This window comes from Empidonax traillii, unplaced genomic scaffold (genome assembly GCF_003031625.1).
Source record: "Empidonax traillii isolate 1590-97213 ecotype Southwest subspecies unplaced genomic scaffold, ASM303162v1 scaffold56:size2478089, whole genome shotgun sequence".
Lineage (NCBI taxonomy): Eukaryota > Metazoa > Chordata > Aves > Passeriformes > Tyrannidae > Empidonax > Empidonax traillii.
In genome coordinates this window covers 115682-140504 of record NW_020955249.1, presented here as the reverse complement: position 1 = coordinate 140504, position 24823 = coordinate 115682, and the positions used below count along the sequence as shown (strand labels likewise).

Sequence of the window (24823 nt, the reverse complement as noted above, 5' to 3'; positions counted from 1 at the left end):
ATTTGAAGGAAATTTCCACTGATCTATCTTGTCCATTTCTCTTTATTGTATCATATCCTCTGTTTTCAGAGCACTTGAAACCTAATTCATTTACAGGTCCCTCTGCATGCAACCTGAGACCTTAATCAGAGATAGTTCAGGTGTAGGGTGATCCTTATTTATTCTTCTCAATCTTTGCATTCCAGACTTAAATGAAGTTTTCTTTTTAGAATTCCTTTTCTAAATCCACTGTATCTTATTTTTGTTATAATCACCTAATTTTCACTAGTTTTACTGTGGTTTTCACCTCTCCAAGGTGACAGACAGAGAATCTCAAAACAGGCTGCCCAGTGACAGAGGTAATGTTGCAGACACTTGATTTTCTGTTCCCTCAGTAACTTCTCTTGGCTCTGAATTTTTAGTCTAACAATGCTCTTTTACCATCTCAGTGGGGATTCTTGAAAAATGAACAGTCAGCTGAACTGTCCACAGAATGGGGTTATGCGTTAAGTCACTACCCAGGCCAAACTAAATGGAATCCAAGGACTGGGAAAGAAACGCTGCAAGAAAATAATTTTGTGTGCTGTGGAAAGTAAGACAAGTATCAGAATTGCCTAATATTGTTGTGAGCAATATGAAAAACAGTCTTTTTATTTTGTAGTGCCTAAGCTGGCCCTGAAAGAAGGAAGCATGCAGTGATGTTTGCCATAAACTTTGAGGAGAAGAGACCTGGAGTATAGCATTAGATTGTCTAAAATATGTGACTGTGTTAATGAGCACAAAGTTCAGATAAAGTTGGTCCTTGGCTTTGTAATTTGATTTATAATTTCCTCCTGTTCCTGCTTCTCCAGTCACAATTCTTGGTTTCTGTAGGTTTGGTTATTCCCTCATTTTTCATAAGTTCTGTATCCTGTCCTGTACTACAATGCATTTTTAACTTTCTCATGGTACTTCATTTCAAGAACACTGGAAGAGAAGCCAAAATTTTTATGCACTAACTTCAGTATGTTGTCATAGTTGGCAAACGGAAGACAGAAAGCAAGAGGTGAGCAAAATTCTATTAATTCCTGCATATTGATTGTTTATAGGTGAATAATTTATAGGTGAATAACTTAACTGTGAAAGTTAAGCAGTGTAGGCTTGTATGGCTTGGTAATTGGTGTGTATATTAGAATGAGAGGCAGCAAGAAATGCAGTGATCCTGAGCACTGTCTCTAGATTTGGATTCCTGTCAACTGAATTTAATGAGGAGGGTGCTGATGAGAATACAGCCTTTCCAAACAGTGTCCCCAGTAAGTGTGCTGATGTGCCCATTGTCCCCTTTCCTTTCTTTATTCCCTCCTACATGCATAAGCCTGATAGGAACATTCAGATTGAAACAATGTCACCATCACTCTATGCACCCTGTGTTCTGCATTCAGTTTCTGCCAGGCAGATTAGCCTTAATGCACTCTATCACATTTAATCTTTCGGAATAAGCCTCCTCGTCCTTACAGTTCATTCTTAAAGCAAATATGTAAATGCAAAAGAAAACAGCCCACTCCAAATATATGACCAACCATTAACACTCCATTAACTCCTCCACATGACCAACCAAAACACACACATACCCTGCAGCAAATCTGGCTTTAACCTGAGGCTTCATTGCTGCTGCTTCTGAAAATCGTTATTGATGCAAAAATATTTTTACAAATGAGAGTACTTGGTGCTTTTTGGGGCATGGTGTCACCATGGTGTTTTCCTATTTTCTTCTACCTTTGAGCGCTAACCCACATAAAAGTTACAATGTCCTATAACATGCATTTCCCTATATATGGCATCCTCCAATCTATCAATTTTATTTCCATTTCAACAGCCTGTTTTGAGAGAAATGTCTTTTATTCTTAAAACAGAGGACTGTTCTCTTTTATTTCAGCCTGCTGGGAAGGAAGTATACATAGGGTAGTATTCAAAGCAAGATAATTAAATACCTGTATATTTCAAAAGAGACTTCAGCTATGAACTGTGGTGAGTTTGTGTTGTGTGAATGTAAGAAAACAATCATAATAACCACTACTGAACAGGTGTTAAAATGGTTATCTTCCTTTGATATGTTATGGGTGAAAGGCTCAGTTTAATATATTTATGTTTCCAAAGTAACATTTGTTTGTCCAAAGTACAAATTTTATTCTTTTTAACAATCTTTGCTGAAGAGCTAGTCCGGAGTGAGCTCGTGTCTGGCACTGTGAGTTGACACACCTTTCAGAAGTAATCATCCTCTAGGAAGTTATTTTTCACAACTGAAACACACTGTGATAAAATTATAACATTCCCAGCACTATTATTTTTACAGCAATTGCTTAGTAATCCACACAAGTCATAAATCTATTAAGAGCAGTGATGTGAGGGGTGATCCAGAGTGAGATCATGCTGAGGTATTGATTCTTTACTGTAATAAAGGCAGCCTGATTGCAGCAGCATGCCTGTAGTTAGGTAAGCTATGGAGGACAATACAAGTTCTAGCAGCATTAGTCAAGTGCCTCGGGGGGGGGGGGGGGGGGGAAAAATAAGATGGGAACAGTCAAAGTAAACCATGGTTTTCACATTATAACCTGCTAAGTTCATGCAGAGGACACAATTTCTCAAGTTAGTTGTAACATTTTTAACCGCCAACCTTCAGAGGCTTGTTTGGGCTGGTGTTCAGGAGCTCTCTAAACACAGACACATACTCTAGTTTAGAAAGGAGACATTGTTATAGTTTTTACTAGTTACACATTTTAGCAAACAGAGGAATTAGTGTTCCTTTGCTACAAGCTGCATAGTCTCTTATTAATTATTGTTCAATCTTCTATTAATAATTCTCTTGTTTCTCACGGCAACTAGTCTGTATGCTCAGTCTTCCTCTTGAGTCGGTGGGTTTCTTGGGTCAGTGGTCTGTGGGTCAGTGGTCACGATCTCCCCCTGCCGGAATTACCTTTTACCCAGTCAGAGCTGATTTCAGCACAGCTGCTGAGTTGGCCTAATTAGTTTCTTCCTTATCTTGGGGGTTCTGCCAAATGTCCTTGTGGCCTGTAAATTCTCCATTCTTCATGTCCGCCATCAATGGTACATCCTTCTTCCCAAGCTTTGTTACCTCCCACTGTGCCTGAGATCTGTGAAGCACGCCAAGCCCTCAGCTATCAAGGCCAACAAGTAATTTGCTTTTCTAGCACCTGGACATGGCTTAGAGCTGGCTTGTTCACTGCTGTTTCATGGATTAAATCTTCTTTCTTGTTGATTTGGTGTGAAAGTATAGAAAAGATTAAACATCAAAGAACGTCCTTTCTTAGGAAAATTTTCACATATCTCACAGTTTGTAACAATAAGGCAGGACCCTGTGTCATAATCCCCTTCTCATTCCCTGTAACTCTCTGGGCAAATTGTTAACTATTTCCTATTTATGTTATGCATTTCACAGCATCTTGGATGTAATTCACCCATGAACACAATAATTCCTTCATAAGCAAACAGCAACGCGAAAAATTACATATGCTTTTTCTAAAGGAAAACCAAAAAGACAACCAAATGCATTTGGAAGACACTGTCAGTTTTTTTTTTCTTTCTGAATAATAATTTCAAGTGTACTTTTAGGTAGTTTCAAATGGGAATTAACTATTTTAAAGGAGCTTCTCCATACAGATTAAAAATCCACACCAAAACAGCCCTAGAGTATTGTAATAGCAGCTTTTATACTATGAAAGATTGATTTGTCACAGATCATACTAATGTCCCCCAGCAGTATGTACAGTACTTACTTCAGCAGTCTGGTTGCACAATCTGTCACTTGTTTTGCTCACATCACATAGTTCTGATTTGTCCTAACAAAGAGCTTGTGAAGGACTGTTGACTTCAACAGACCTTTGAATTCTCATGTTTACCCTGAAACAGCAGTACTATTTAAAAAAAAAAAAAAGATAACTATATGCCAGAAAGAATGAATGCCAAAGGCATTTGCTTCTGTTCAAATAGAAAAATCAATAAATATTTTTATCCACTACTCATCCATAAACTGGAAAAAAATGCCACAAATCATGTAACACTACGAAATCTTACACTGATGCTGACTGATGTAAATGCTGATATATTACAGCACAATATTGTATTATCTCCTCAGTACAGATGTAGCCTTTTAGAGAGCAGAAGAGCTTTATTTTAAAAGAAGACCAAACCCAGGCAATTCATCAGGACAACCCCAGACCTGTTATCACTGGAATGTCTTGCTTCACTCTGCTATGTTGATTTGTGCCTTCTGGGCACCGCAGGCCAACAGAGGAGCAAATCTAGTTTTTTTAAAAGGGTGGTTCCCAGATTTATCATAATTTTATCTATTTACCTGCATAGTTGTCAGAGGTTTGTCCAGTTATTAGTAGTTCTTTAAGTTAGTGGTGATTCTGGGAGATGGGCCTCATTTTATGGAACCCATTTATTTTGTTTGAATTTGAAGGGAAAACATCCTGTGCTGTGAATTTTGTTACTTATAGTTAACTTGGGCAACCACTTGCCTACATGATAGGGACTGCTGAATTGGAAGCACAGACAAGGGGGTTAGCCTCTAATAACTGAGATATAAAGAATTAAGACATTTCAAAGAGAGTATTGGTAAATAAAATCTTCCTGTGTTAAAGTGTACAGCTCAAGTTAGGATTTTCCTACTAAAGTTTTAGAATATTGGAAAACCGTTTAAGGAGGAGAAAATCCAAATTAACATGAGACAAAGTAAGTTTTACTTGTCTTAGGCAACAAAAACCTGCAATAGCTGTGTCTGTAGAGCATAAGGTCAGAGATGCTTCCTGTGTAGGGTAGTGCTCTAAGCTTCTACAATGTGCTCTTCACTGTGACAGCAGGACAGTAGGATAGCCCCTTTCTCTCAAAATTTATTATACTATTCTCACATACATATATAATTCACGTATCAACCACATTAGGAGCATGTGATTCTTATTTGGGTTGCTGGAGCCAGGGATAATGTATCTACAAACAAAACATCTTTGCTTGCCACGCTAAGAATTGCATTGAGAGAGCTTTAACAGAATTCCGTCCATCTACCAAACACAGCCCACAGAGCCAAAACATAAGTATTTGACAGACTGTAAGATTTTTAAGTCTACAGAAATATGATTACATTGAGGTTTTTTTATGTTGCAATTGACTGCTAACACCACCACAAGAAAAGTCTCACTTCAGAACACAGTCTTGACACAGGGTAGAAATATGAAGTATTTTATTGCCAGTTCTTATGCTCCCTTATCACATAAAAGTAATTGTGAAATGTCATTATTAATTTTTCAGTAGCATTTCTCACAAACAGATTTTGTGCCCTGTGATTTTCTAACAGCTTTGCAAAACAAACTTCTGTAGCAACAAATGACATTCTGTACTGTCTTAACAGTGTATTTAACTTATGCAAATAAGAGCTCTATTATATCATCAATCATTGAAGAATACAAATTAAAGAGTAGAAAAACTGTCACCTTTTAGAAAGAACAAAAAGTCTTTGATTTAGTTAACATTTTCTTCCAATTCAATTTATTTTCCTATATTCTACTACAGTCACAGGAGCCCTAAGTTACCTCTCCTTTTTCTTTCAAGGAGCCATAAATAAATTACTGTAAAATTACCTGAAGTATTTTAAATGTTCCACTCACAGCAGTCTTCTCTAAAGCAACTCAGTGTTTTCCTTCACAAATCAAGGCACCTCGGCTCTCTTGGCTCTGGATCCTTACGTTCTTCATAAATGTAACTAATTGTATTATCATTCTCGGACTTCGAAAAAAGTGAAAACAAAAAAATGAGTTTCCTTAGGTCACTCTTTAGTGCATTTGCCTGAGACCCAGAAACGCAGGCCTGACCTGCTCAGTTACAGACACTGTAGGCATCAGACCACATAATTCCTCCAGGATCTCCCATCCTGAGGACAGGGTCTCCATGGCTTTGAAGCTGAACTCTGACTACAGCTGAGAATCCCAGCAACATTGATCTTTCACTGTCTTTTCACTGGTTGGGTGTTGGAGAATTGGAAATGAGCAATAGGCCACAGCTCAGGTAAACATGACCACAAACACACATATACACACCCAACAGCCTGTAACCTGTAACAGCATTATGCACTGAAAGTGTATCTGCATAGGACTCTTGCTGTGAAAGCCACCATAGCACTTCTGCAGCCACTATGACTTCATAAAGACATCTGGTCTAGTCTTGCAGTTAGTCTTGTAAAAATCTTGTAAATCTTGAAATAAAAATCAAAGTTAAGCAAAAATCCTGAAGCTCATTTCAAGATCTGTGCTCACTTTTCCCAGCATTATAAAAATAAAAAATTTAATAAATCAAAAATGTTTTTCTGTTCACAGTAATAGACAAACATGTCCAGACATATTCATATGCTGTATCACCAAAAAACCACTATTATACATTTGACTGAATGTGTAACTGTATTATATAACATATATTATACACTATATGGTATAATACAAGAAAAGTATGTACTAAATATTGTACATTTACTATTTAATACAGTTCTGTAGCAGTGCAGGTGCAACTTCAGATCTTACCACCTAATGGTTGAGCTGCATGGAATTCCAGCATCACAAAACAATAGGTTGTACCTTCACAGTTTTTAAGACAAAGAATTTGGAATACTTATACTGTACTTCAGGAGCACTGACAGTTTTTCATTTCTACTATATAAGTTCTGAGCTCAGATGATTTCAGTGTCCAGGTTTTATAAATGAGAGCTGAGGTCAGTGCCACCAGCCACATTCTCATCGGGGAGAGGAAGAAAGCCAAGGTCCCATAGGTTCGCTGGAGGAAATAGCAGGAATAGAGCTGCCAGGCCAGGAGGAGTGCCATGGCCAGGTGAACAAGCACAGCTGGGAGGCTTCGGACGTGACGGATGTGAGAGCGGAAGCTGTGACCCCGGCACCGCAAAAACAGGCACCAGCACAGATAGGCCATTAATGGCAGGTTGAAAAACAACATCTGAAAAAAAGAGCAGAGAAAACTATGACAGTAAGCCAGACAAGTGTTCTGGGTAACCCATATGAGGGCATGGAAAGATACAAGCACATAAAACTGTCCCGTTCTATGGGTTGAGTACAATTTTCAGAGATGGAACCTCAGGACGTGCTTCCAAGACTCTGCAGCTAATAGAGCTGATAGTGCCTGTGCCTCAGTCTCAGGCCAAGCATTCCTGTCCGCAAACTTGCAATGAGAGGCACTGAAGTGCATCTGACCTCTCTTGGAGTTGATTCAGGGAGACAGACTTGGCAAAGGCTAATACGGTAAAAACAGAAGATCATCATGTCAGTTCAGCTCTCTGACCCAGCCCACTGTGGTGCCAAACAACTCCTAGCTCTGGTATAAGGGAGGGAATACGAAGGAGGAGACACTGGCTTGGTCTGGCTTAAATGCCAATTCTCTTTCAGATGAATGGCAGCTGGGGAAACCACTGCTGGGAAAACTGGACTTGTGTGCTTGGAGAGTGACACCTACTGAGCTGAAGAGTTATTCAGGGTGCAAGGGCTGCCCTGGCCACTCAGTTTATTTTGCTTCATCACTGCAAGCTGTGCATGAGCTGAGGACAAAAATAGAAAATTTAGAGCAGTAAATCTATAGAGATGGCCTCTTAATCCAGACATCCACGTCCAAAGCAACATCACATAGGGGACAAGAGAAGTTAAAGAAAATAATGCACAACCTCCTTCCTTTCTGCCCTTTAAATTAGCAGAAAGATAAGAAAGATCTGTTGTAGTCAGGCATGGCCATTAACCTCCTCTGTCCTTCCCAGACTCTTTATAAAACTATTAAAAAAAATTGGAAAAAAAATCCCAGAAAAAAGCAGTTTGTTAGCTTGAATTTTTATAAATACATACCTGTAAAATCCCAACCACAAATGTCATGCTGCCCTGTAAGAAAGAACCACCAACGAACACCCCGAAGGAAAAGCAGGCTCCCCACTGGCCATCTATCAGCTCACCTACAAACCACGGTCCTGCAAGAGAGGAAGCCAAACACACAGCGCCATCAGGAAACACGACACAGACATGGCCCTTCGCCACATGGCCTTTTGTTCTCCTGAGCACAAAGCGGTTTACTGGGGTAAGTGACTCCTCTATTGCTTCTCCATAGTAATAAGCCTTATGTTTTCATCTTCAACAAACAACAAAAGGGTGAACATTTTGCATGTGAAAATATCACAGTATACCAGAGAGTTATGGCATGCAACAAAAATACTTTTGTTTCATCTGTGACAATTTTCAACACCACATATAAGATCTTCCTCATGAGAGAAGTGAAAAGGCAAATCCTATCAAAAGTTAGCTTTTTCCCAGAATTACAGTAAGACATATGAAAAAAACATGGTCACAAACAATCCCAGCTTGGCTCAGCACAGAAGTTAAAATAGGCAGGCTGTTCTATGTTATGCATATTACGGTGACTGCCAAGAAAGTCGCTATTTTAGTAACGTAATATCAGAGAAGAATAAGCTAAAATTGTAGCATGAGAGCTGAGATGCCTTAGTGACACCTCATGTGAAATGTGCCCTCCATATACTCATTTTACACCAATTTAACAATTTAAGTGTTTAATTAATTCAGGGGTTCTAAGTTAGGATCTTATAAATAAACCTTTAGTCTCTTTGGACATAAACTTTTCAAGTTCCACATAGATTTTGTAACTGAAGCAGATTTTTATCATTCTCCAGAATGTTAGAAGTCTGAATTTTCATCAGGATATGATGTGTAATTTCAAAATACTAATTTATGTCCTCCAGTACTCTATGCTACTTACCCAGAATGGTGTACAAATTCAGAACCAGAATTGAGTAATAGAAGGTGTTCATTTTACTGAAGACATGAAGTGAGTATGAAGTCAGAGTAAGTAATCCTGGCTTTTCTAAAGAGAACACATTTAAGAAAAATACACTTAATTCAGGTTGCAACCCACTTCCCATATATATATATATATATATGGATATAAAGTACTGGTCTTTCTGAAACAAATCTGCACATTATGTACTCGTTCTATTAAATAAGGAATATAGTAATATTTGGTATGTCTACAGAACAAATGCAAAGGAATGCATTTCTCCTATTACTGTGATAACTGAAGGTAAGGAACTGATAAATTCACAAATCTTTATTAAAAACAGCATAGGAAGCTGCCATGCTAAATGAATACAATTACTGTATGTAAATAACATAGAACACTCTATACCCAAAATTGAAGTTATCTAGAATGAAAAACATGGACAAAGTACATATTAAAGGAAAAGTAAGAAAATCAAAACAGTAACTGTGCAAACCCAGAAAGACAGGTCAGCATGGACTAGATTAACAATTTTTTTTTAATTGAATCTACTTAGTGAGATCTGATAGCAACTCAGATCACATGAAGGCTAGGCATTGAAATGACAGTATTCTGACAAGTGTGTTAGCAGAAAAAAGCAGTATTAACTTTCTAATTGAAGCAGACAATTAATAGACTCAAACGAAGCGAGCCTTCCTATAGAAGTTAGCTTGTGGAGTTTCACCTATTTTGTGGCTGCCCTTCTCACAAAGAATTAACCCCCAGAGGGCAAGCTTGACCTTTGGAAATCAACAGCCCTAACAGACTTGTTCACTAATTTGTAAAACATTTGCCATGGTCCACAGGGACCTAGCTGATCACAGAGTGAGCTCTTTTCATTTTTAGTTGCTGAATTCCATAAAGGCAACTGAAAATCTATTCTTTTACTATGTAAGCAGTTGCTGTAGTTACCTCAGGATGCTACGTGATTATGAGTATAAAGGAAGGGACAGACACCGATATGAACAGGAAGGGAGGTGGCTTCCAGAAAAATCTTATTAGTAAGGTGTGGTTCAAATAATTGTTTAAAGGATAAGCACACAAGCTTCACATTACTAATTTTCATTTATCAGATTTATCACAGAAAAACCAACATGTTATGCAAGAACTGGCCTTAATATTGAGAAAGACCCAATCCTGTCCATGTTCTATGAAAAAATTAACAAAATTGTCTTTGCAGAAGGAAATCTGTTTCTCCACTCAGGCGACAGAGAATTCTGTGAGAACTGTAGTGAAACAAGCACATGTACAGAACTAATACAAAATAAAACATTCCTTTCTCTATGCATTGGAAAAAATTAAAATAAGACTTTAGTCAATTGAATTGTTGTTTAAACAAAGATGCCTGCTCAGGTTTTTAGTTTTTAATTTACTTTATTTGATATATTGGAGGTCTTCCAGGTACCCTTAAATGCAAAACAGCAGCTTCTGAGAAACCAACTGAACCCCACAGTAGTAGATGCAAAATGCATATGGTCATGAACAGCACAATCACTTACCTATTGTTAGCACACAGATAAACAGTAAAAAGTTTAGGGGAAAACAGATTCTCTAAAACCCACAAACATTGGTTCATACCTTTGAGTACTGGCTTTTGGAGGTATCTGAAAACAACAAGCAAGGTGATCTGAACCAGCACAATCAGCCCAAAGAGCACACGAGCCTGAAACGACAGTTTTGACTCTAAGCCAGCTGTGGAGTAATGGCAGCCTTGGAGCATTCCTTATGAGCATTGATAGAATGGTACAAAGATTTCTAACTGAAACACATATTCAAAGCTCGATGGTGTCATTGAAATGAGGAGTAAAAAGAAACTTCAAAGTTTCCAAGTTACTGAACTTGTATCATACTGACTTGCATTCAGTTGAATGGCTGAAAGCGATAGACCTGAATCTTTAAAAAAAAATGGGGGTTGTAAAACACATCCATTGAAAAAGTGCAAATACACTTCCTAGGCAACACTTTTTTTGAGTGCTGAAGGGAACTGCAATTCAAGACAGTGTAGAGCGTCTGTTACTGATTAACAAAACTCAGATAATAACTTTGAGCCAATTATAATATGAATGCGGTCATGTGGACCTTCTTTGTTCTAAAAGTGCATTGTTCTAAAAGTGCACCTAAACTATTATGACATGCATTCTTTGCATGAACTGAGCTGTGACACATCTGGATATGACCTGGAACTTACTGAAGTCAACAGGAATTCTGCCTTCCTCTTTGCTGGAGCTAGCTATAATGTCAGCAGCTGGTGGTAAGAATATTTCCAGCATTCTTGCCAGAACACATATTGCAACAGATCACAATGAAGGGTTTTTTTTAATTTAATGTTTCCTTTTCCTACCCTTCTTCTAGCAGCTTCTTTTCAATTTCTTGCTTGCACAAAACGCGTGTACACCTATGCCCAAAAATGGAAGAGGTCAACTGTTTGCATGAACCATTGCTGTACATTTGTGGTTGAATCATGCAACTTAAGAAACTTGAAGTATTTTGGAATTCCAATGGAGTCATATCTGGAAAAAGTGAACTGCATTCGAGTCTACCAGGAATTAGGAAAATGCCTACTGCAGCTCTGGGAGCCAACATGGAATGACAGCTGTTTTGCTGAAAGTACTTACTAGAACATAGTGGTCAGTGAGAAGAATCACAGATGGCCAAAAGTCAAATCGAAGAGAGAGGTTTTCTTCCATAGCAAATATATGGCCCCGCGTGCCAATTCTTCCTGAAGCATCCTAGATTGATATCAGAGAACAATTAGATACCAGTAGTACACAAAATAACAAGTTCCTAATTATCACTGCAGCTCTTCTAGAAAGATCCAGTTGATGCATGCATCTCTAGCATGCTGCTGTATTAAATACTTTTACCTACAAATGATTACTTGCTGTCAATTTTGCAGTTTCAAGTAACTTGGTGATTATAAGATCAGAGTCTGAAAGTGCTATATATGAAGGAGAACTTGTCAGAGATTCAGCAACTTGTGGAAGACTGTTTACTGGTCCCACCACCAATTTTTTTCTAAATGTTCCATTCTAGGTAATAGCCCATATTAAAATATTTTGAAGCTTCATTGTGCTTTGTTTCTGGTGTATCTGCCACAAACTGGTATTGATAAACAATAACAGTGCATCGTTTATTCAACAGTTTGCTCCCTAACTCCCTTTCCTCAGCTGGGCAAGGGAGAGAAAACTTAATGAAAGGCTTGTGGTTCAAGATCAGGATGAGGAGAGATCACTCAGCAATTGCCATCACGGGCAAAACAGACTCTAATTGCAGAAACCAGCTTAATTCGTTACCAACCAGAGTAGAAAAAAAGAGAAATAAACTCAAATTCTAGCTCTTTTGCCTTCTGAGCTACCATGATGCCACTTTATATTTTCTTTGATCACGCTCAATTATTTGTTTTTCCCAAGACAACCATAAAAGTTAATTATTGCCCATTACTAAAAATTTAGTTTTGATCAATTACTTGAATCATGAAATACCAGGTTGGAAGGGACCTCAAGGATCATCTGGTCTAACCTTTCCTGACAGAAGTATGGTACAGACAAGATGGCCCAGCACCCTGTCCAGATGAATCTTAGAAGTGTCCCATTTTGAAGAATCTGCCATTTCCCTGGAGAGATTATTCCAATGGCTGATGGTTTGCATTCTGAAAAATTTTCCTCTTGTGCCTACTCAGAATCTCCCCAGGAGTAATTTGCACCCCTCATCTTTTCTATGCGACTCCTTGTAAAAAGGGATTCTGCATCGTCTTTGTATCCACCCTTTAAATACTGGAACATGGTGATAAGGTCTCCCCTAACCCTTCTTTTCTCAAGGCTAAACAAAGCCAGCTCTCTGAGCCCTTCCTCACATGGCAGCTTCCTGCTCCTTTCATCATCTTTCTGGCCCTTCTCTGGACCCTCTCCAGCCTGTCACAGCAGGGCCCAAAACTGAGCACGGTGTTCCAGGTGTGGCCTGACAAGCACTCAGTAGAGCAGGATACTGACTTTATCTCTGCTGGTGATGCCTTGGTTGATGCATGCCAGCATCCCATTGGCTTTCTCTGCTGCACAAGCACACTGTTCACTCACATTGAGCTCGTTGTCCACCACAACTGCCAGGTCCTTTTCCAGAGTTGCTCCCCAGCCAGGTAAATCCCAGCCTGTGCTGCAAGCCTGTATTACTTTTTCTCAGGTGCAAGTTCTTACACCTATCCTTGTTGAACTTCATAATGTTCTTGTTGGCACACAATTTGCCCTTGGTGAATCCGTGTTGGCTTTTCCCCGTCATGTGCTTCATCTGACTTGCGATAGCCTCCCACAAGGATTTGCTCCATAACTTCCCCAGGGACTGATGTAAGACTGATGGGCCTAAAATTTCCTGAATCCTCCTTTAAGCCCTTCTTATAGATGGGGGTGACATTAGCCTTGTTCTAGTCTTCCTTTCCTTTTCTCCTTGTTATATACTTCAAGAACTCTCTCCTGTATTTTTGACATCTCTGGCTAATTTCAATTCAAGCTTGGTCTTCTGTCATGTTTTTGTAATCAGACAAACATGAAAGTAAATCTGTTATGTATTTTGGTCCTAGTTATGTGATGTAGAAGGGTGATGGAGAAGCCACCACAACAAAAACAAAAATATAAAGAATGCCAACCTTACCTGGACAGTCACATCTATGCGATGGAACCCTTCACTGTAGTTTTGTGGGCTCCACTTCAGCACATAGAGAGGACCAGACACCTGATGTGCGTTCCCCAAGTGAACTCTGTCTATGGAGACTTTGACAGAGACAATGACAGAAGGAGAGAATGCCAGAATTCTAAGGAGTGAATAAAGAGCAAAATAAACAGATTTGTTACAGGGTTTGCAGACTTCTCACTGCTTCCTTAGGAGAAGTCCCTGAAGATTTAGTACCTTGTGCTAAAGAATTCAGAAGATTTAGGAATTAGAACGGTGAAATATCGTAGAAAATATCATTAGAAATTAAAACGGTAGGCTAATGGTAACATGGCAGTAGCTCTTTCCTACAGTTAAAAAATGTAGTTCTGTATGGCACTGCACAAAAGAACAGGATACAAAACTGGCTGTGGAACACACAGAAAAGTGACAGAGATCATAAGGTCCTGGCAGAAATAATCTTATAACGCTTGCTGTCAAAACATTTGCTAACACAAGTGGGATGCATCCTCCTGCACATATAGACACAATCAAACACTTATAGATGGCTTCATTAAAAATTGCCAGTCTCTCTCTCTCTGAAGTTTTTGTTGTTTGGTGTGGGTTTTTTATTTTTTTCTCCTCGCTAGTCAGAACGTAACTTCTCAGTCTTTGTAACTGCACTTATGAGACATGGAGTGGAACACAAGACTGGTTTTACAGATCTCGGACACCAAAAGATGTATTATCAATTGGCAGTGCTTATATTCAGAGAATTGGTCATGCTAATGCAGACTCAAATTATTACATAGATAATTCCTTTCATTTCTGGTAATACAAAAGGCATTCCAGTTTCAGTCAAATAAAGGAGTCTCATATAGTTATGGTGAACTATTCTACCAGTTCATATATTTAATATAATCATAAGAATGTTCAGAGAAGGTTCTGAATAGGAAACTGGAAAGAAAGACACTTACTGGATACTACTTCTTAAATTAAAAGTATGAAACTTCTTTTGATTGTAATGTTGTGTATGTAATACTCCAAGTGTATTGGTCTGACAGCAAATACAAAATGTTGAAAAGGGCTTAGAAGTTTGACATATAAATGAAAAAATTAAATAGAAGAGGTAGAAATGGAAAGATGTAGATTTAAAACCAATATGAACATTGGAAAATCAGAGGCTTCTGATGATTTAATATATAAAGCATGTAAAACTGAAAACACAAGAGACTAAGAAGTCTGAAGTGAATAGAGAAAACACTTAGAAAAATACATACACAAAATCCTGAAACTGGCAGAGGCAACATGAACACATGATATAAATAACACAGATTACATATTAATCTAACTCTATCAGGTTTGGTTACATAAAAAAAGTTCAATTGACTTGAGGGGAAATAAGTGCATAAATAAACATCCACACAATTTCTTTTTCCCATATGTGGTAGGAAGGGAATTCTCAGGAATGATCATACAGAGAAAAGTGAATTCTGAGGACAGTGGACACATATTTAAAAGAAAGCTTTTTGCATATATGTATACATGTAGTTAAATATTGTGAAATCAAGAGATCACAGGGTACCTGATATGAGTGGAATGAAGAATTCTGACTAATGGTTCATGAGTAGAACTGCTGTAAAGCAAGGACTTGGGATTGGTGATGAGAACTACAGGCCACTCTTCAAAGTTAAGATCTGCAAAACTCAGGAGGTCGTGGTCGAACGCAAGGATCCGGTACCTACAGTGAAAGGAAAAAAAATTTGTTAATACAAACAAATGAGCATCCACAGCTCATTCCCATGCTTCTCAAGTTCCTTAATTTATTTTCCATTTATTCTCTTCTGTAGTTGATTCTATATTAACCAACTCTGCTGTGCAGCTGGTTACCTCTGATTAGGTTCATTTTATTATAAATCACAGAAGCAGTATTCAAAATTCCAAGAGTCAAGATCTATGGAATATTCACATGAATCAGATAGACGAATATTAGGTTAAATAACTCAAATATAATATACATTATTACAGTGTCTGTGCAGGTACTCTAGTTAGGGACCAAGACCCCACTGTATCCTTTTCCTGTATGCATACAAGTGTCTTTCTTTGGATTACTGCAGAATAAAAGCTAATATACTACTATATAGTCCATGTAGCATCAGATGTGTTTTGATATGCTGCTAAGCTAACATTTCTCAGGTAGACTACTTACGCATCTAGAATTCTAACAGCTAGTGCAGAGCATGGATATTTTGAAGTAGTGATGCTGAATTTTGTTATAATTTATTGATCTACATTCGAATATGTTTTTGAATATACATTTGAACATAACACATACTAAATGGACATTTAGATGTCCCCTTTTTAACTTCTATATACCAGGAATTAATAAAAAATTATGTACATTATTAGCAAACAGTTGGTATGGGGAAAAATCCCAAACTTACACACAAAGACATTTTTCAAAAGCATCAATAGTAATAACCAGTCAGGCTGATCTCATGCTCCTTTCAAATCCACCAGTGTAGGAGGGAATCACAGTATAGCCTGGTGGGCTTCGTATAATAATTTACTCACATAGGCTTTACTTACCTTCTATTGTCCATCCAGTCTCCCAGTTCGAGTTCCAGAGTGCCACCACGGTGCTGACTGTGCAACACTGGCATGAGCCCCCCCATTGTATGGAGATGTCCACATAAATAGGCTGTGGCAGAACTAATAACAGAATTGTGATTATTTGGGTGGGAAGGAAATATCACTACAGAAAACATGAGAAGTGAGAGATAAGCATGTTAAGTGAGGCAAGAAATGTACTTCAGATTGAAAACACACGGGATAAAAAGACTTTACCTCATTAAGGTTCGTATTCCTGGGGCTGGGGAGATGATTGTTGAGGTGGGATAATGGCCAAACCAGATAGTATGGTTGCTGTGCAGACCTTCTGTTGCCATCAAAGACAGCTCTGCCATTTGATTCTGAAATGGACAGGTATTTGAAAGGCAACCAAACAAATCTGTTTAACATTTAGGCTATTGTGAAAGAATAGCAAAAGGCAAGCAAAAAGAAACTAATGAAGAATGTAATTAATCTCTCTCTCTCTCTCTCCTTTTTTTTTCCCCATTACAGAGAATACCCTCAGTTGAGTTGCTTCAGGGACCTGTGTGTGAACCACTATACCACTAGATGTAACTCTAAAATCTGATGTTGGAAAAGAAAACCAGACACTCAATGCCTTCTTTGCAATCTAACACAAGAAAAATGAAATGTGAAGAAAGATGTTGGTAAACAATATTCCTATCCTTTCTACTGCTTATTCATATAGCAAAAGAGTTAATTTTACAAACATCTTTACCTTAAAATTATCATCCTTACTATTTCTTAAGTTGCTAGATGACCTTTCACAGGCATGACAGACCACAGAACCTGTGCATCACATGCTTCAGTCATTTAACTAAATAAACTCAGATGATGAATCTTAAAAATATTACTCAGCCATTGCTGTTCAAGTTAACCATAGGAGGTAAAATTTCTCTCCTACTTGTTTGAATTCCAATATTAAATCAACCACTTCATGTCCAGCGAGCCTCCCAGTATCAGCAGGCTCTCAAAATCTAATTTTTCTAAATAAATGTCCCACATTCATAATAATTTAAAAATGTAAACACTCTTTTCGGCAAACATACATATTCAACATAATTCTTTTACACAGAAACAAATAAAAATTCCAAACAAACCACTACAGAAGTAAAATAGCCAGCAAGATGGAACGTCAAGACTTATACAATACCGTGTTTAAAATCCCAAAGAAATTATAGGGTCTCTTAGGGCCTGGGCTGAGTGTGGCATCCACGCAGATGAATGAATAGTTCCCAAAAGAGGTAGTGTGGATGTAATGGAAAGAGCCATCTTTACGCCAGGCAGAGTATTTCCTAACAAAATAAAGTGGAAATATTGCTGTTAGGAAAGCTTGTAGCAATGACAACAGTGACCTGCATAGTATAAATGCAAGACTCCTTGCAAGCATTAGATCTAGCTCCTCCTTGTTACTGCAGTGGTCCCTTCTTAAAAGTCAATGGCATTGAATAATCTGTACTTCAAAGAAGATGCATTGCATGGGTTACATGTTCAGACAAGCAGCAAGTTAGCACACAAACGTTTAAAAAAATGTTAGCATAAATATGCTTTCCCTGAGCAACACAGTACTTTTTTATGGATAAAGGATAGGCAGCATCCTATCCTAAAGAACAATAAAAAAAAGAGAAGTTTTATCTTGCTTTTCTTTTTTCACCTATTTTAAGTAGTAAAAGCATTCTCTGGGAACACCTTTTACAAAAATATATCACACAACTTTTCTGAGGAAACTGAATACAATGCACAGAACATCTTATAGACGTGGACAGATTTAACCCATTCAGTGTCAAACACAGAAGGATAAGAGATAAGAGAAGAATCTTGATTTTTATCAATCTCTTCTGCTGTACTAACTGACAATGCAAAAGACAGAGGGAATAGCAGACATGATCCTGGACTATAGGAAAGTCAGTGAAAAACTGTGATAACTGAAAGCAGAATATTGTTTAGTGAGTTTGACCTTGAATATAATGGCATCTGTACGGTAAATAAAAGTACCTGTAATAATTCTGAACGCTATCCAGGTGCGGAATGTTGAATGAATCTGTAAGGCAGAGAAAAAGGAAATGAGGAAACTTTCAGATCAAATTGATCATTGACCCCTGTATTTAACTTGGTAGTATTGAAATACAGAGAATTAAGCAGGTGCTGAAGAACTAATTTTTTTTTAATGCATAATGGACAAGCAGAGTGTCTAACTCCAGAGAAGGCATTATACACTTGATGCAGTTGAGCTAAAAGTGGCAATAGTTTTCTCATTCAAGTTTCAATTCAAAGATGAAGTTGTTGTGGGGATGTAAATTGTTATTTAGTGGCTTCTCTGGTAGTAAAACTCCAGTAAGTGCCTGTAAACAAAGTGTGCCCTCAGTAGACATGTGGATGGCAAGGCCTTTTGATTCATAATTACCACTAACATAGTAGTGACTACTAACACTTTACCTCTGTATTCTGTGATCTGCAATCACAGGAAAGACAGATGTTTCATTGCCTTCTTACCATGATTCCCTTTGATGTCTATCCACTTGGTTTTTTCCATGACTCTTGATCTTTTCAGAATTGACTGGTAAGTTTTCCACTCTTCTTCTACCTGCTCAGACCCCAGTTTATCTCTTGTCTTAGCATCCGTCAGGTCACCTGGAGGTGTACAAAGGTGAGATTATAACTAGAGGCCTACACAGCTTATACAACTGCTGTAACTAGACATGCATCCCTGCCTCCGAGGGTAAAAGGCTGCATTCTCCTGAGTACAGTCTGGATGTTCCTGTATCTCATCCAAGAGGTTACCGTAAGGGTAAATGCCTTCTAATGTAGATGCAGCAGCCTCATCGGACATCTACTGACCACATGACTGCAACACTTTCACTAATGCCATGCCAAAACAGAGCTTTGTTTACCTTCACAGTTTCTGTATCACTTCAAGTTCCAATTAAAGTTTGAACCATTCCCACTTCTGTTCACACAGTAATAGCACGACAAGAAGGAAGGTAACTGCTAGCAAGGACTAAGGTGTAGCAACAACTATTAGGAAAGGGATAGCTATCCTGCATAATTGTGTCTGTTACATATAAAACACACTAAACTCACCATCAGACTCAGAACACTAAACAGAAACTAATTCTTTTGAGTTGTTATTCTTTTATGCTTCTAGCAGTCTATTTTCAGCTGCAATTTCATTTCCATTGCTTAAGACACCTTAACACTTTAAAGCTCTCTCTTGAGATCCTAAAATGTTGCTTATTTGCTCTTCCTCTGACAGCACACTGAATAGGGAATTCACACTTTTGAATTGCTTACCTGTTGCTAGAACAAGTGCTGGCTGAATTACGTCAAGTGTTTCAGAACAGAATTTTTCGAAGTCGGGAGCTCGTTTGGGATCCCGAAACATGCTGATATGAATATCTGACACCTGCAAAAGAGAAGAATGAAACACTGTCCAAAGTAGAGGGTTACTGCTACCCAGATTGTTCTGCAAAGCCAACATAAGAATGCAACATCAGGGCAATCATAGTGATTCCTATCAGGGATACAGGGAGACACAAGAATTGGATGGCTAGGGGAGAACAAAAGCAGAACAAGCATATGATATTGCAACTCTAACCCCTAAATCACATTTACATAAAAAAAATTTCCTTAAAACTAAGGGCATACAATAATATGGGGAAATACTTAGCTATCCTCAGTAAGTTGTGATGACTGTAAGTGGCCTGCTGCCTTTCAAATTCTGTGAGTTTCTGGTGCAACAGAGTGGTTTTGCTGCAAGTGAGAATACAAAATAGTTCTGCAAAGCAAGAATAGTTTAATTTTACCTAGAACTTGAAATATACCAATAACCTATTTTGTACCTGATGTGACCCTTCCAGTACCTGGGTGGAAGGATTGTTAACATTCTCTCCATTCTCTTTTTAATGGATCTAATGAATGTGTTTAGATCCCACCCCATGTGCCTTCAAGGAAGCAAAGATTGCCCATGAAATCTTGATATGACTTGTACATAACAGTAAAAGTTGCTGTTTGTTTCTGAACCACTCAAAGCTTTCACATCAGAAGACGCATTTGGGGCAGGATGGGAAAAATTAGACAAGTAAGATTTTATTTTGTACGGCTTTGAAAAGCCACAATATTAAAAAAAAAAAAAAAATCTTGGGTGAATGCTTTCAATTCCACATTCCATTCCACTTCAGTCAATCAACCAATAAATTGTCATCCTCTGTTTAAACAAATGGTTTGATACTTGAGAAAAAGTAAGCACATGCCCATGCTCATCTGACAGTATCACTTGGAAAGAAAAACATTACCTTTTATATTCAATGTAATAAACCTGTTCTTGTAAAGCCTTTACTTTTTTGAAAAATTCAGATAAAATACCTGAGGGACAAAATGCCTTACTTTTTAATTCTGCTTAGGAAAATTCCCCCATTTGGAATTACATGGAACTTTTGCCTAGATCAGAACTGGATACCAAAAAAGGTAAACACTTTTAGACATAACCTTATATTCACTTCTATTGGTACATTCAAGCTAGTGTGAATCAAAGAGCACAGTAAAACTGTCTCAATACATCAAACCTCATTTAATCATTGACAAGGATGCAACATCTTGTTTCACTTCTCTTCAGCCGGTGGATTTGCAATTCATCTATCTCAGCAATCAAATCGAGAAAATAAGAACTTCTATACCTTTTATTCTCGCAGAAAAAAAGAAGTCTTACCAGAAACCTTACTCATGCTCCACCAGTAACTACAGAGAATGTACATTTCCAGCCTTACAGCAGAGCATGGTTGGGAAGCTTGATTTTCTACAAAGAGCTTCCCACTATGATATGAGTTTAAAATTTAAAAAGGCTTAACTTTTAAGTTCTAAGAGTTACAGTGTCCTGCTGGGACTTCTGAGAGCTGGGACTAAGTTTCTCTCATCACTAAAAACCCTGAAATATCAAGATCTTGGGAGAGGAGTGGGTTGTTTGGTTTGTTTTTTTTTTTTTTTAATTAACTTCCAAAGGTACCATAATAAAATGGAAGACATTGGGAAAGGTGAAAAACTTGTAATGCTCTTATTTAATTTTCTAAAATGTAGGCAAAAGCCCACTTGCTGCACTTCTTTCTCCTCCCTCTGACTGATATGGTTACTTAGCCTCTCTCATTGCACCATAGGCAGTAACTTTCATCAAAATGGACTGGAAGAGATTAAGGGGTGAGGAGAAATCACCATCAACATTCCTTATGTAGCAAAGATGTGGTTCAGGACTGGCAGGCATTAACAAAGGAGAATTATAAGGTCTAGAACAACAGTAGAATGAATCTACCTGAGAGAAACAGGAGAAATAATTGTAAGCTTGTCAAATACTGAACTACAATGTCTACTCAGCACTGGGTAAGAAAGGAAATCCTGATATAAGAAAGGTGGAAGAGCAATTAGTAGAAGATTGCAGTACAAAGATTAAATTTAGATCAGTTTAAGACAAGACAGTTCTGTGGATGGGAGGAAAAACAAGGCAAGGAACTACAGGATCATCTTGGCCTCTATCCAATGACCTAGGCTAGTCCTATGGAGTCACCAGGGAGCCTGAAGCCTGTTTCCCACAAGATCATCAGGCATAACTCTGGATTTAGTGCTTGATTAATTTCCAAGTTAGGTCAACGATAAAGCAGCTGTTAAAGGGCATGCCTGAAAGAGAATATAACCACTTGAAAGTAAAGCCAAGTCTTAAATTATCTGTGCTGTGACCTGTCCTTGGGAGAACTGCACTTAAAGTAACACAACCAGAGAAAACACGGCAAGAGAAGCATGGAGCTGTGCATGCTGCCTATCACTATAGCTCTGCAGCTGCTGTATGCTGCTGTAGTTGACTCTTCACAAGATACCAACTCAAGATAGGGGTTTTACTTACATTAATTCAAGCATACATCTTGCCTTGAAATCGACTCTTCAATAAAAATAAGCCTTAAGTCACTTAAGGAAAAATTACTGAAAAAAAATTACTTTGAAAATACACAGCAACTGGAGAGAACAAAAGGGCTAATAATGCGTCAGCTCATGCACTCAGAACACCGACTGCAGTTAATACATTTGGACAAAGTGTTCTTGAGTTTGAGAATAAAAACAAAACAGTAAAAGCAGCTTATTTGTTCGAAGGAAACGCACAGCAACCCTTGTGACAACTCAGCTGTCAATTAACTGCAAATATGTAAACAGTTTTGCGGTTAGTTCTACACTAAGTGCTCCCGGAATGCTCTGGGGACAAGAGTCAGAAGAGGCCACAGAAGCACTCAGACATGACAATTTGCTTCCAGGACTATGCCAGATTAACTTGGATTTTATGTTTAACCTGGAAACAAATGTACATTTAACCTTCTGAATAATAGCCCAGTACGTTCTACTGGTAAAAATCGGTCCATTTTCTCAGCCACACAACTTCTCTGAGTTCTGGAAGGGGAAAGGGACAGGCAAGAGCCTGCACTTCTCACCGGTATATTAGACAATACAGTATCAGGTACTGATGCAATATATAGTGTAACAATTAGGCAATTTCTAATTACTGCTTCCACCTTATCTGTTGAGGAAACTTCCCTGTCCGACCATCCAGGAGCCACTCTGGCAATCTCTCTTCACACCACGTGAGCTGCGACCGAAGTCCCTTCACAGCTACACACACCATACTCACACAATCAGACCAAGTTTCCTTACCGGCTCGACCCCAGATTTCCCATAACAAGAGTCTCAGAAGTTCAGATCCTTAAAATAATTTAATCGTGGTGCAATTACTTAACAACAAAATAACAGCTCGAGCTGGTGCCTCCGAGGAGGGACCCCGAAAAAAAGGAACCCCTGGGCTTTTATACCCTCACAGTCTAAGGGAGGAAGGCTGGGGGCCGTCGGCTCCTGCCGTGTCACCTGTACGGGTCACAAGTCCCCGCGTTCTTTGTCATGCAAAGGATCGCCAGGTCACGGCCTCTTGCCTCGGGCTTCCGCTCCCCAGCGCTCAACCTGCAGCTCCACCGAAGCTGCACACCGAGCTACCGGCGCTGAATGTATTCCATTATCTTCCAGGCAGCCTGGCACAACACCCGTAACTCCGGTGTGCCCGCTCTGCGCCCCCGCCCGGCCCCACTCACCTGCACGACCCAGAGCAGGCCGGCGGCCGCCGCGCCGGGGGCGGGATGCGGGGCCCAGCGGCGGCGCTGCCCCGCGGCCGGCGGCGCCCCCGACGGCCCGTACCAGTCCAGCAGCAGCGCCACGGCGGCCGCCGCCAGCAGCCCCGCCGCCAGCCCCAGCATTGCGCGCCGCGCCGCCACCGTGCCCGCCCCCGGAGAGCGCTCCCGGCTCCCGCCCTCCCGCGGGCAGCACCGCCGGCAGCGGCACTTCCGCGTCCCACCCCCGGCTGCCCGGCCGAGCGGCGGGCTCGGAGCACCGGTGCCCACGGGGCCGAGGGGGGCGTTCCTCTCCTCCCGGGCGTTTTATCCGGCGAGGCCGGGGGATTCCAGCTTTGCCCGCGCTCCTTGCATCCTGAGCGCGGCCGCTTCCTCCCCGCCCCAGCCGCAGCGGTGCGTGGAAACGCCTACGTTAAAACAAAACAAAAGTCAGACCTACGAAGAGAGCGGTGTCTCATCCTGTTTTCTTCCGAGTACAGCATGTAAACTTTCGCTTTTTTTCCCTGATGGTATTTATAATTCTACCTGCTCTGACATCTAGGCAATTGACCTTTTTTGCTCCCATCATAGTTAAACAGTCTTTTTATGGTCTCTTGAACATTTCTTTTTCATATATACCATTTAAAACCTTGCTATAGCAACTGCAGATTCAAAATTGCTGCGTTATTCTTTGCTATTAACTCTTTGTTTCCTAACTGGTGCTCACATTTACTGTTGAGATTTTTACCGTCATAAGCATGAGCTCAGCTGAAAAAGCTTCTGTCACTTTCTTTGATATTTAATGTAGCATTCTTAAACAACTTTTCAGATATCAGAAGTTTCTAATTCAATATTGTGTAATTTTCATTATATTTTCTCATGATTTGTCATAGGATAAAGATTTAATTTTTGGCATTTTTGCATTTTAACTTTTCAGGTCAGGTTAACTTTATTAATATAATACACCTCTTTTCAGATGTTCTTGATAATTTAGCCTCTCTTTTGCAGGACTTCATGTATGCTTGCTTTGATTTTTTTCAGCTGCCTTCCATCTTGATTGTCTGCTCCCTCTTGCCCCCAAAGAACACCCTGAACAACTGCTTCTAAATGGACAGCTAGCAATCAGCAATCCTGGTAATCTTCAGGAGTAATCTTGACAAATGGGGTTTTCTCCCTTTCTTCCTGGAGCTCCACCATTTTATTTTGTCTCTAGCAGGGCTGCCAAACTTCAGCATTTTGTCTCTATTAAAACTGATCTGAATCTCTGTTTTGTTCTTCTTTCCTCTGTTACTGTAGTATCCATGGAGATCTTGGTGTTTTGTGCCATTCCTGCCTGGGCAGTGGTGCCAGCTTGCTTTTTCAGAGGTTTGCTGCCACTTTCTTTGCTGTCTCCCAGCATGTGGGTTCCAAGTCTTTATGTTATTTTGTTAAATAAGTCTAACAATAATTCTTGTTCAACTAAAGCAGTTGATTTACATCAGCATAAATTATAAAAGCCACCATAGTACAGTGAAACCACACTGATAATTCAGCTAAAAGACATGGCCATGCAAGCTGCTTGTCTCCCAGCACAGGGGGCTGCAGGC

General features: G+C 39.2%; 1 protein-coding gene and 1 long non-coding RNA gene across 5 annotated transcripts; one reads left to right on the top strand and one right to left on the bottom strand.

The window, feature by feature from the left end:
• Positions 1–754: 754 nt before the first annotated feature.
• LOC114055464 lies at positions 755–17297 on the top strand. Of its 2 annotated transcripts, none has more exons than XR_003570732.1 (3): positions 755–1024; positions 1895–1986; positions 16606–17297. It is a non-coding gene; the product is annotated as an uncharacterized LOC114055464 (long non-coding RNA). The 2 variants fall into 2 exon arrangements; XR_003570731.1 differs by having other exon boundaries at positions 755–1271.
• Positions 5189–23506, bottom strand: TMEM62 (transmembrane protein 62). Of its 3 annotated transcripts, XM_027879587.1 has the most exons (14): positions 23223–23304; positions 19405–19516; positions 18607–18744; positions 18109–18154; positions 17267–17408; positions 16330–16454; positions 16072–16194; positions 15068–15223; positions 13486–13645; positions 11460–11573; positions 10423–10507; positions 8788–8892; positions 7869–7987; positions 5189–6975 (listed from the first exon to the last, which is right to left on the bottom strand). In XM_027879587.1, the coding sequence occupies exons 2-14, from the start codon at positions 19493–19495 to the stop codon at positions 6649–6651; spliced, it is 1731 nt and encodes a 576-aa protein (XP_027735388.1). In that variant the 5' UTR covers positions 19496–19516; positions 23223–23304; the 3' UTR covers positions 5189–6648. The 3 variants fall into 3 exon arrangements, 2 of the variants coding, with proteins under 2 accessions (XP_027735388.1, XP_027735389.1); XM_027879588.1 differs by lacking the exon at positions 23223–23304 and having other exon boundaries at positions 19405–19881; XR_003570730.1 differs by lacking the exon at positions 5189–6975 and having other exon boundaries at positions 7874–7987; positions 10344–10507; positions 23223–23506.
• Positions 23507–24823: the final 1317 nt, after the last annotated feature.